Genomic DNA, 14238 nt, shown 5'->3' on the forward strand with positions numbered 1-14238 from the left:
TGCTACATTAAAAAGAAAAATCTTAGCAACACAGACCACCTTTAGTGAAACAGAAGACAATAACAATCAAAACCAAGGAGTAAACAAAGACTCATTAAACCAAAGGACATTAACATCAACAGTTATAAATAATAAATAAGAAAAAGAAGGTTAGGCAAATTCTGATCCATATGCAAGTATCCAGTACTTGGTTCTTTTTTTTATATGTTTTGGAGTTTAGTATGACATTTTCACTGAACTACATGAAGTACACATTTTTGTTTAGGGGCCAGCTGAAGTCTTGTGAAGAATTTTCTTGCTATGTTTAAGATCCATTGCTGGTCTTCAGCTCTTTGGTCGGGATGTTGTCTCTTTGACACATTCTCCATTTCCATTCTCAATCTTATATTCAAACTGTATTGAGTATTCATGTGCTAATTCTGAATTATGAATTTCTTCAGTTGGTCTTTCTTAGTGTTTATGAGAGAATCTTTTAAAGTCTTTTTTCCAATGTATTCACAACCTTTTCAAACGCCACACAAATAAAAACTTAAACCTATGGTATAAACACATTCAAGACAATATAATCTCAAATATTAAGTTAGAGATATACAGAGGTGTAACAACTCATTAACTGCTGAACTTCCACTTTTATTGATTTAAAAAATAAGGAAACTAATTTAAAAAAAAAAGAAGATATGATGGCAATATTGGACAATTTGCTTCATATAGAAAAACAATATGCAATAATTGTCCATTATTATTATCTAATGGATCAACATTCAGACTTCAACTTAATCTACAAACTGTTTGGTGTGTGTATGAATTTCAGCACTGTTTGGACACAATTAAAATTGACAATCATATAACTGGTTAGCGGTGGTGAGTGATTTCCTAAAATTGATGTCAGCTGTCATAGATCATCTCCATATCAATTAAAACACAAGAGAATCAAGTGCTAATAAATAGATACAATTTAGTCAGTCAGAGGTAAACCTCATCAGGTAAATGGATCACTTGGTTTAGATGGTGATTTAATGTTCTGGGGAGAACACTGACTTGCTAAAAACTTAACCACTTGGTAAAACTTTATCACACTTGTAAGATCTTTTTCCAACTTTAATGTCAGAGGTGCAAGCCTATTTAAGACCATGCAAATATCAGGATTTTAAATGATTGAAAGATAAATATGTCAAAACCAGAATTCACCAACTGTGGTGACTGCATTCCTTAAAGCAGGGAATATAAATAAGTGACTGTGTAGAATTAGTCAATATGGAATAAAACAGCAATAATGTAAGGCCTATGGAGCATAGAAAATATGTGTCAAATTCACAAGTAGAACTGTGTGTTATTACTCACTAATGACAATCCATTTGTTGTTGTTGGTTATATATCAGTATGTTAAAGGGCAAAAAAATGCAGAACACAAAAGAGCAAGTCCACAATAAGCCAAATAGAAATTTCAGGGAGCTCTTATTTGTAGGTAACAGGAAAAGTGTGATGAAATTTCATAAAGCTCCGATTTGCACTGACCCAAAAATATGTGACAAAAATTTCATATATGGTTATTGTGTTTAGAAACTATAACTTTTCAGTAAACAGAAAATTGATTCGCAATAAAACTCAGACATGTCTCAAGAAGTGTGACCCCAAATTTCAGAAAGCTCTGAATTGTAATTTGTTAGAAAATTTTGAAAAGTTCTATTTCTAATATACATGTATAAGTATTTGGTTAACAGTAAGTTAACAAGTATAAAATGTTTTGTCGTCCCTGAGAAAAAATGCAAAGAAATATCATTGGATGGACAGAGAGGGGCAGTTGTAATCTAAAGAAAGGGGTAAAAAGTATATTTTTTTTTTCTTTAGAGGAAAAATATACTTAAATACAAAATATTAAGTATGCCAAGTCTGATGAAGATAAACCATGTGGTTAAATTCTAGTATACGGTTCTAACCTTCAACCTCTGCTTGACTTTGGATCTCCTCCGGGTAAAAATGTCAACAAAATAAAAAGACATGAAACAATATGTGCCTCCACACACACATAAACACAAAGAGATGTAAAGTTTCTAAACTGTATTCACCAGTGCAACTTTCTTTGGAGCAGATATTCTATCTGAAATTGTTAATTATGAAAGCTGTGTTTTTGAACAGTTAACACATACAATTGATCTCTTCATTATGGCATATAATTTCCTATACTGAAAACATGTCCTATTATTTTCTGTCCTCAATACATGTTGTGTAGTGTTCAGATATAGAAATTTGCGTTCTGTCAGTGCTTCTAACTTTTCTTGGTTCAATTCTAAAAACAAACAAATAAGAAAAATCAAATGTCAAATACATTACTCTATATTCAGAAATATTTTGTAATTATTAAACAATGGACAACATGCACTTCTAATTATTGCTTTTCCAGGAAATGTGTAGATATTAAATAATAATATACTAGCCATTATGCGTCAAATAGACCATCACACATCAGTGAATGGACCATTGCACTTCAGCGAGACAACAGCACTTCATCATCCCTTTTGCATTTCAGGGTACTACATATTAATGTGATTTAAATGTCTTCACTTGATGGCAATAAAGGCACTGCCATTTGAAAATGTGCTTGTTCAAGAGTTTTATGACAATCTTCCTAATCCTAAAGGTGCAATATGCTTTGAAACAATATACAATAATTGACTGGTTTTGAGGTGATTAGCCACTTTTTTTGAAAGCTGATTACCAATATGTTACTCTAGGCTTACTGACCTTGACAACAGTTAGGTTTGTGGGTAAAACAAATTAGCTTTTGCTGTAGAACCCAGTCTAATATTGTTATTATGCTGCCATATTAAAACCATCAGATTTACAACACCTCTGTGGTTAATAGTCCGGTGGCTATTGACCAGTTACACTAAATTTGGGAAACATTTAAACTTCTTCTTAGCTGCCCCTTTTTTATTATATAGGAATATCTTATGAGGGTAGAATAGTTTTTCATAATCATGTTTGAAAAAGGAACAATAACTTAAGATATGCTTGCTGTAGCTGTCTCAATCTAAAGTCAACTAGATCACTTTTGTCAGAATTGAAAATAATATCTGCAAAACTAGTAATAGTTTACCCAAGAAACCTATATAATAAAATTGAGAAAGGAAATGGTGAATATGTCAAAGCGACAACCACCCGACCATAGAGCAAACAACAGCCGAAGGCAACCAATGGGTCTTCAATGTAGCGAGAATTCCCGCAACATATTTATCCATTTTATATCCAAAATTTGGAACCTTTAATGATTGAAGTTGCCCTAAAACCCTTATATCATGGAAATAGTAACAGTTGGGTAATTTACGTAAACCCTGTATGAAAAATAATGGCAAGGAATTCAAATTTAACTCTATTGATTTTAAAATATCTTATCAAATATATTGTTCACTGTACATGCAACATATAAAACCTGAATTTTAAAGAACAAACTATATAAAAATTAAGAGTCTCTTCAATAAGTGCACTAAAATTTTCAGAATATCCTTTTAAAATCCTTTTTAAATCAAGGGCAGATAATAAAATTGAATTTGATGGAACAATTTGTGATTTTTGGATTTATCTAGAAAATAAGGCATGTGACCCCCAGTTTCTATTTGCTTTTTCAGAAGTATCTTTGAAAAGGAATGGTCTCATTGAATGTTAACCCATTTATCCTATTGTTTTGTTTTTCCTAAATAAGTCAAAATTAAGTTTCCCCAATGAAACCCATATTCTATAACTGTGATTAACTGACTTTCAATTTTATAAACCAACAACTTATTTATTACCTCAAACAGTCTGCATCACTAGTTTCTCTATGCCTAACAAAACAGGGATAAGATTTGTTCTTCCTTCCTTTGTTAACAAGTTACATTCTTTACTGTATCTCACTTCCGCCCACACATTTTTGGTTTTGTCATTTTCAAGAAGATTGTCAAAGTATTTTTTACTGCTTTGTAGTGATACAAATGTTACCTAAAGACAAAACAAAAAAGAAATAAATTAAGAATCAACTGCTCTACCTCTAAAACAGCATTATACAGATATGTACTGATTTGTATCAGAATAATAAATGTACCAGATGAGACTAGTTTCTTTGAAAGTAGTTATTTAGACAGCTCCAGTTTTATTTTTTACATATAAACAATAAAACAATCATATGGTTTTTTGGTATCTGTACTAATCTGTTCCCTACAGTCAGGGGTACTACTTGTACAAGTATTTTTTATTTAATTTTAATGTTTGAATAATCTCCCCTTTGGGGCTTGTAAATGAGCAGTGTTCTGAAGATAACAGACAAATGGGATTTTCATTTTCCATGAAATTACACTTAAATGATTAGTAAAGACAACTGCAAAGGGCAGACAATTTAAAATTCTACTAGAGCAAAGAAATCCTAAGCATTCAAGAAAAGAAGATATGATGACTTTTTCACTTATACAAGTAAAAAAATCTGAATGTCTAAGAGACATAACTAAGCCAATTTTTGTTTTACTATACAAGTAAATAAATTTCACTTGTACAAGTTTCCTACAAATTTACTTATATATATTATATGTGTATATATTTTTTTTACCTCTTCAAGTAAATAAAAATTACTTGTATAAGTAGTACCCCTGACTGCCCTAGTTGATAGCTATATATATTATAGTAAAAAACATAAAAAAAAAAATTTTCAATGTTTTGTGGTAAATTTCACCTAAAACCCCTCTTTGACTGATGTATACTGTAACAATGAAGTTGGTGACCCTATGACTATTTATCAGAACTAACCTTCGTTCCCTGCACAATAAATCCAAATACTCCATTGTAGTCAAAAACAGATGCTTCAGACTGAGTAACAGCTAACATATCTCCAATATGTTGTCCTTTCAATCTTGTATGTACATGTTCAGCAATACTGTCTGTTTGTCTGCTTTCTAGTCTTATTTTCTTGGCTTCTGATGATGATTCAGAATCCTGGTTTGGTGAATGACTGTACTCCTTTCTTACCTAAAAGAATATTGAAACATGCCGAATATAATTAAATCTAAGGTGGCTATATAGACAGCTGTGGCAAAAGCCATTAGTATCTTATATTCAATGGATATATTTTTTTCAATTCCATTTAAAGTTTTATTGCACATCTGACTGGCTACATTTTTAAAAAATTTTGATAATCCATGGAAAAATTGTGGTGTAATGTGATCTTAAATCATTCTTAAGAGACTCAGCCGAGCCATAAAAGATTAAAAACATTTCTTTCTTAAATGCAGGACTTCATTCAACTTTTTGAAAACAGGGACTTTTAATTATTTTATAATGGCTATCAAATTGGTTTGCTCTAAATTTTTTTTGTCTACTGAATTATTAAATTTCTAATATAATTACTTTCTGTTTTTAATAAAACAAAATTTACATTTATAAAATCGATTATATTCCATATTTTCAGATTTCCAGGAGCTTTTTGAAATAATTTTCAAATACATGTATAAAAACAAGTCCAAAATATATGTTCTAGTGTTTCTAAGCCTCCACACTAAACACTGCACTTATTTGTATCTTTCACGTTTAGTTTGAAGAGAAATTCCTCATGTCTTTAATTCAATAAAATTATTCTTGGAATTAAAAAAAAGGGTTATTACATATGCACAGGAATTTATTTCTAATTTTTTGTTTGCATTGAGAATTATGGACCATTGAGATATAATTAAAATTGAAAGGACTTAACATGTAGAATCAACCAAACACTATCATCTTTTATTACATGTATTAGATCAGAAAGCTGGATTGTGTAGATAAACCTCACCTCCACAACAGCAACGACTTTTGACACAAGTTTTGGCGTAATAGAACCAGTCCTAGCTGTGTAGCTACTCATTACAGCACCTGGTATTGATGTGACAGTCTGTTCTCCATGATGTAAATAATACCTGCAGCCTGGAGTGTTTGTTGTGTCACTAAAAAATACAAGGTGGTAAATGACATGTACATGTATATTTTTGGTTATCAGACAGACGAACAGATATGATAACAATGATAAATAATTGCTGCAAGAATTTTTTTAAATCTTGACCCTACCGAAAGACTGATATGGTTAATGAATAATGAAGATGAGAATTTGTTATCAGAATTGTGCATGTTCATTAAGAAATGTAAAAAGTTTTAATGGGATTAATCTCCTTTTACTACTTGTAATTTGAACTTTATATTTTCCCTATAGTGAGTTCTAGAGCACCCTCCCTTGATGAATCGTGTGATGAATCTTGCACAGTAGCAATGTCAACACTTGCTGCTGTGCATTAGTCCTAAGGAGAATCACTATTGAAGTATTCTCATAATATCTGTTGGTAGTTCTGAAAAAAACTCCCCTTGCTGACCTCTGCATTGTTGTGATGTAGAAGTCGCTCCCTGCTGTGCACTAGTCATGAGGAGAACTACTACAAAATGCATGAAATGAGAAAGTATATTTCTGGTTCTATTTTTATTTTTTTTATTAAATCGGCCTCATTACACTCAGTGCTTTCTACTGGTATTATATCCTACATTGCTCATATTATCACTTTATTACTTTGTGTATTATGTAGTGTGAAATTTACTAAAACCTTCTTTAAAAGTAATCATTGTATTATGATCCATGTTTATGCATCTTGTCCAAAAAGGGTCCATAATTAGTAAAATAAAATAATGTCTAACATCTATGTCTAATGTCTATATAAAACTTCTTACTACTGAGAAGAACATAGTTACTAGTATGATGTGGCCATTGTCTATTGATATACACTGCTACCTATTAGCAGGAACATATATATTAACGTTACTGTTCCCAGCTATTAGTAAAATCTAACAAGAAAATAGATAAATTAAATAAGCTATTGGAAAGTACTGAAAAATCAGTATTGTAGGCCCTATAAAAAAATGTAAAAATCCTTTTTGGGAAGAAGTTTTAAAGCTTGGACAGATTTACAAAATAAATTCATACCAAACCAGATGCTCCGCAGGGTGCATTTTTATACGACCGCATTGGTCCAACACTGAACAGTTGGGGCAAGTATGGACCCAACATTCAAGCTTGATACAGCTCTGAATTTGGATTATGATTAAATAGTTGACACAACATAGGTTTCTGACACAGAATAAAGTGGTCTAATGAACTTAAAAAATACACTTTGCTGTTGAATATAAATCCCCTAAAAAAAAATACGACGCAGACAACATCATACCATTATACGAATTTTGCGGTCATATAAAAATGAAGACGAGTTTGCAGTAGATTCGCTCTGGAATAATGAAAACATAAAAATAGGAACAACATCTATTTTCTATAAAGATTGGATAGATATAGAGATCTTTTTGATAAATGATTTATTAAACAATGAGGGAAAACTAATGACTTTTCAACAATTCCAAAACATTTATAAAATTATGTCAAACTTTCTTACTTATAATGGGGTCATTACATCAATAAAATCAGATAAAAAGAATGTAAAGAACTATACATCCATAAACAATCGTTGTAAAACACAAGGAACAATTATGTTGATTAATATAAGAATATTTTTTTTATCTAGAAAAGGCTCGAAAGATATGTATAATGCTTTATTTGAAAAAAGCAGTACTAAACTTTAATGTGAACAAAAATGGTCTTTAACTCTCAACAAAAATTTTGATTAGAAAACTGTGCATAATGTCTTATAACACTACAAAAAGCTTAAAACTTCACTGGTTCCAATATAGAATAATACACAGAATATAGGGCACAAATAAATTTGTATTTAAAATTAAAATAAAACAAAGCGATAAATGTACTTTCTGCAATGAAGAAACCGAAGATATTGAACACATATTTTGGACATGCCATAAAATTATAGATCTCTGGATAACACTCATGACTGGATTTATAAACAAACACAGATAATTATTCCATTTAACATAGACCCTGTTCACACTAGCATTTTTTTTTATCGATCTAATTTGAATCGATCTTAATAAAACCAGTTAGCGTTCACATTATCTTTAATCATATCGATCTCTATCTGTCTAATATGAACCACTGGTTCACACTACAATTAAAAAAGCAATCGATCTAACCTTTTTGCCCGTGAAACTGTAAACACTGTGTATAAATAGAACTGATTTATCAAATTCATGTGCGGATACACTGATACACACACTTGGGAAAAAAAATTGGATAAAGTTATTGTTTCTCTTGAATCACAATTTAAAATTTTGATACTGGTGTTATTGCAGTTTTCTTTAATTTTGAAAAAAATAACTGTAGCAACGAAGTTACAACACAACGCCGGAAATACTGCGGTTCCTGCAAAGAAAAAAAATCAACATAAGAAAAGAAGACACAGATTTTGCAAATCTATGCTATGGCGAAGACAACATGTTTACAGTTTGTTTTAAAGGTCTTTTAACTGAGAAATATGGGTTAAACAACGAACCTCTGAGATAGTTTTGCCACTATACATGCGCATACATTATTTTCGATTCAATCGTACTAGTTTAAACCGATCTCTGCGTTCACATCTCAAGTAAGATCGGTTTACTTTAGATCGATTCAAATTAAACTACCTCTTTTGGTGTTTTAGTTTAGACCGATTGAAGATCGATTCAATGCGTTCACATTAGCCCTTAAACCGATCTAAAGTGAACTGGTCTAGTTTAAATCGATAAAAATGTCCTAGTGTGAACGGGTCATAGATATAATTTTATTTGGAAACTTAGGAAAAACAAAAAATAAGAAAATAAAAAATCTAATTATACTTTTATCAAAATTCTTCATCTATAGAACCAAAATGTGTGAAAATCAAGAAATTTTTCAGGGCTGAAAAACTATCTAAAAGAAAATCTAATACTAGAAAAGAATATATTTTTCAAAACAAAACCTCTTCACATAGCCAACCTCTACTGGGACCCCTGGCTTCCATTACTAGAATAATGTACATTTTGTACATTTAAAAAACTTAGCATTACCCTATGTTATGTTATTGTGTATATTGTTTTAGCTTTCTCCACACCACCATATATATGTTTAATATAATATACTGTATATGTTGTTTATTGTTTTTTGTTCTTGTTTTGTGCCAAAAATAGCATGTACATTGTTTAATATCTGTTTTGTGTTTGTATGAATTATTTACAATGGAAAACCAACTTTGCCAAATTTATTTAATGTTGTATCTTAAGAAAAAAACACTGCGGCCAATTTCCAAATTTCAAGTATTTTTCTTTTTTCTTTTTTTCTTATAGTTTTTGTTTTTTGTTTTTGTTTTGCAACTGTTTTTTATTGCTTTATCATTTTCTCTTCTCTTCCCACTTTCTCTCTTTATTGATCAATATTGAAATAATGGATACACAAAATATATTGTATACATGTTATAATTTTGAATACTAACAATTACTAACAAATTTTCTAAATAAACAATCTCATGTTTAACAAGGCCAGGATAAGGTACCATTACTTTTTGTATCAAACTAACAAATGTAAAAAAAAAAATCAAAAATGTATATATAATACCTTAACAAAAAAAAGAAAATAGATGTCCCACAAATAATTACTTCTGAAAGTATGTGATCATGAGGTGATTTATGCAATTACACATTTGGCAAATACAAAAGGTGCATTACTCATAGTAGAAGCATCAAATTCATATTGTTCAATAAAATGAGGCATAAGATACATGTTAATACCATTGGTAAATTAAAACTCACAATTGAGGGTGGAAATGGTAAAATGTGAGATGCAATGTACTTATGCCAATCAATTTAAACATCTCTCAGTAGTTCATCCAATTAACTCCCATAGCATAATCAGATTGACCAGCAAAATATGTGTTGAATCTTTTTTAATGTTAAAATGTATATATTAATGACATCCATTGACACTATATAAAAAGAAAATATTGTTCATATTCCCCAATATTAAACATGTTAGAAAACCCTGTACTTATTCATATATCTTTCACTCTCCTTAAAACCTTACAATTTAACATGCAGCTTACATGTACATGTGAATGGTATAAATAATACAAAAATTAATCCATTGTACTTACAAAATTTTGAGATCAAATATCCTTACAAATGCCATGAACAGATCTTTGAACATTCTCTCTGATGGATAGCCTAAATTGTCCATTACAAACAGCAACTGATCGGAAAAAACTTTCAGTTTTGCAAAAATTCTGTAAGGAAATTGAATGAAGGTAATTATTGGTGTACACTAAATTAAATAATTTGCTTATAACCAAACATATGATGTGGTTCATACGGTTTCTCATTTTTTATATAGATTAAACATTTTCATGTTTGAATGGTGTTACAGTAAGTCATATTTGGGACCTTTTATAGCTTTCTGTTCTTTGTGAGCCAACTTGAAGGCTCCCTGTTAAAGACAATACTTTGACCTATAATGGTTTTTCTTTTAAAAATTGTGACTTGGATTGAGAGTTGTCTCATTGGCACTCCTACCACATCTTCTTAAACATTGTATATTTATACATTTTAATGTTTCATAAGTATTTACATGTATACATGAATATTCACATCCAATCTTTTATGGTAATATTCTTCATGTCAGTATTCACCTCAAAATCTAACAAAACCTTTAAACAGACTTGTTAAGGAGGGATATAGTTACAATACTGTTGTAAGGTCATTAAAGATTGTATATTTTGGCTTTGATATTGATTCACTTATAGCTTATAGGGTTTTTGCATTAGAAATAAACACATTTATTCTTAAATCAGTTGTGGCATGACACGGGTTATGTTCTTCTTTCTTTGAGTAAATAAAAATTACTTGTACAAGTAGTACTCCTGACTGATAATTGGGAGTTTAGTATGATTTCCATTATAGCTGAACTTAGTATACATATTTGTTAAGGGGCCAGTTGAAGGACAGCTGGGTGGGGGAGTTTCTTGCTGCATTGAAGACCAAATGGTGGCCTTCAGCAGTTGTCTGCTGTATGGTCGGGTTGTTGTCTCTTTGACACATTCCCCATTTTCGTTTTAAATTTTATGAATCTTTTGTTTTGGAAAAAGTATTGTTTAAACATTTTGGTGAAATGTTTGAACAGATTTCTCGGTCTGTGGTGTTTTGCTTTTGTATATTCTTCAAATGTAGACAATTTTTATACTTAGATTATTTGTAGATCTTTCATTATTTCAAAAGAGAAAAATATTTTTCTCCTGCCAAAAAAGTTGTTCATTCATTCAGCCACACATTTGCATACACAATGCAGGATTCAACATATTGGCCATGGAACAACATTGTCAATACTTTGTGAAAAAGTGTGGTCTGTGGCATTTTTCCACAAATATGTTCAAAATAGTTGAGATCTCACAAACATGTTTAACCCCGCCGCATTTTTGCGCCTGTCCCAAGTCAGGAGCCTCTGGCCTTTGTTAGTCTTGTATTATTTTAATTTTAGTTTCTTGTGTACAATTTGGAAATAAGTATGGCGTTCATTATCACTGGACTAGTATATATTTGTTTAGGGGCCAGCTGAAGGACGCCTCCGGGTGCGGGAATTTCTCGCTACATTGAAGACCTGTTGGTGACCCTCTGCTGTTGTTGTTTTTTATTTGGTCGGGTTGTTGTCTCTTTGACACATTCCCCATTTCCATTCTCAATTTTATTTATTTATAAAGTTTTGTGATATATACATGTTATTTGTAGATGGTAAATTATTATATATACTTGTAAATTATGTATTATTCTGTATTTATGTTATTTTTGTTTACTAAACATGCTAAATGGATCTATAATAGCAACAAACAAACTGAAAAAAAGGAATAAAACCAATTATCCAAAATGGGAGATTAATTTCTGTCTAGTTAAAACAATTGGTTAAATATCTACATGTAAGTAATCATGGTAATCAGATAATCATAATAATGATTAATTTTAAAATTCAATAAGATTGTGAATTGCTTATAATCATTTCTTTGATGTTCAAGTGTATTTTAAAATTATGCCTTTGTCAAGAAATTGTACATACATTGTATATGTACAATGTATGTACATGTACATGTAATAAATACAACAAAATCATACTTATGTAATAACTATATGAAATACTGCTTTTTATAATTATTACAAGATTACATTGGACAGGAGGGCCTTCTGGTGTATTGTTGCCTAGATTTCCATTACCTAACATTCATGTTGGGATTGTGACTGATCTATAACAAGATAAATACATGGACATTATCTAATATCAAGTGCAAAATAACATTAGATACTCCTAAAAAAATATTTTTTTTCCTGCACTGCACTATAATTAATATAGTAGAATAAAATGAAAAGCAAATGGATGAAAATTATATATATATACATGTAACTGTAATATACAAATATTAATATAATATATAACAACAAACCAGAGTAATACTATACTGATTTGTTTCACTACATTGTACAATATAATAGCTATAATGATGAGGTTGAATTCCCGGTCGTTCATTTATCATCCACGTAAGAACTTGCCTCAGAGTTTTGTTTATATTTGTACATTAACCTCACTTTCAGGTATAGAAATATGATTTTTTTCCCGAGACAAGTGCTTGTGACCATCCACAAGAACTTGCAGTCATCCAATGTGCAGTACTTTAGTACTTTGATTATTTTTTATTTCATAACCACAATGGAATAAATACTTAAAGTATGGCCGACAAATCCTATAGACAACGTGAAAGTATATGTATGACCGTCACCCCTTGAAAGCTTGCATACACATACATTTTACCTAGATCATAAAGATTGGATTTATGGACACCCTGCTTTGGTTCAAATGAAGAGCAGAATGTCCTGCAATCCAATCTTTAATTATTAACTTTATAGAAGTATTGTATGTGGCTGAATGAATACATAACATTTGTTAAAAAGAAACGAAACCATGGACTTGACATACATATACATACATTGATACATATATATATATATGTATGTAGAGTTGATGTACAGACTACAACTTACTTCTGACAGGTACTCCTAAGTAATACCAATTGTTCTCCATTGTCTGCCTCTTGTTTCTTCTCTTTTGGCTCTACAAAGTCATGATACAAAGAAGATTTTTCAAATGGTTTGTCTAATACAATGTTCATTTTTAAGGCACCTGAAACCTCAATATCATTAATAAATTCGCTATCTATCACCATGTCTTTCCATGTGTTTAATGCAAACTGAAAACATTTGTGTTTTGTTTTATATTCTTGATCCGGAGATTCAAAATGGTTTTTCATATATTCGATAAGTTTGATATTTTGCTCCATTAATTCGAGATATCCGATAATGAAAACAGAACGTGGATCGTCATTATATTTCAGTGTAACGCTGAGTTTGTTACACACTTCATATGCTGACCAAGCACTTGTTGTTTCAGGTATATTTTCAGGATTTTCGCATAAGGATCTCACTCGCGAAAGGTCGGATGACATATCTCCGTATTTTAAATGTTTTTTTCCCTCCAGACCGTAAAAGGGGGTTGAACAAAAATTTCTTCGCTAAGCTGTCAGGGATATTTGAGTTGAAGGGAATGAAACTAATGTATTATTATGAATATTTTTCCTGTATAGGCATCCTTTTCAGGAGCACCATTATTAGATATGACGTATTAGTGGTCATTTTTCACACTGTTTTTAACAGATTTGATTCTAACTAAATACAATTTTTTTTTGTGAGTCAGATTTTTTGTTTGCGCACATTTGTATAATTTAGTTTTTCGACGCTATCAATTATACGTCTTTTCTTTCTAAATTTGACACTATAAGGTATTGGGAAAATCTGGATTCAGAATAATTTATTTTGCCATGTGCTTGGTCAGAATATTTTGTTTATCTGATGGATCAATATTTTTATCATCAAATTGGGGATCAAAATATTTTTTTCACGAAAAATTATACCCCCCCCCCTTTTATGAAGTTTAATCTTCTTCTTCTTCTTCTTTCAGTAACTTCCTCCTGTGGTTTCATGGGTTAGGAGCACATCAATTTCTTGATTATCACAGTGGGCTTATATTACACGGACTTATATAACTAAAATCACTTTGTTAATTCACAGTAAAAAACGCAATTGCATATATTAAAAAGACGATGGGCTTATATTACACGGACGGTATTAAAAGTTATTCACTTTGATACTTCGTTAAAAATAGTCTAAAATCTAAAATGACACTGATTCACTTTATGACATTAGTAAAACCGTGGTCTGACACTATTAAATATCTGCATGGTCTATATTCGGAACATCAGC

The 14238-nt window shown here is 30.7% G+C and overlaps 1 protein-coding gene across 1 annotated transcript; it reads right to left on the reverse strand.

The window, feature by feature from the left end:
* Positions 1-1821: 1821 nt before the first annotated feature.
* Positions 1822-13515, reverse strand: LOC143082327 (uncharacterized). The gene is made up of 6 exons (XM_076257973.1): positions 12964-13515; positions 10041-10169; positions 5789-5939; positions 4774-4992; positions 3789-3975; positions 1822-2287 (listed from the first exon to the last, which is right to left on the reverse strand). Exons 1-5 carry the CDS (start codon positions 13422-13424, stop codon positions 3790-3792), a joined length of 1146 nt encoding a protein of 381 aa, XP_076114088.1. The 5' UTR covers positions 13425-13515; the 3' UTR covers positions 1822-2287; position 3789.
* Between the last annotated feature and the right edge of the window lie 723 nt (positions 13516-14238).

Source organism: Mytilus galloprovincialis, chromosome 7, assembly GCF_965363235.1.
Source record: "Mytilus galloprovincialis chromosome 7, xbMytGall1.hap1.1, whole genome shotgun sequence".
Taxonomy (NCBI): Eukaryota; Metazoa; Mollusca; class Bivalvia; order Mytilida; family Mytilidae; genus Mytilus; species Mytilus galloprovincialis.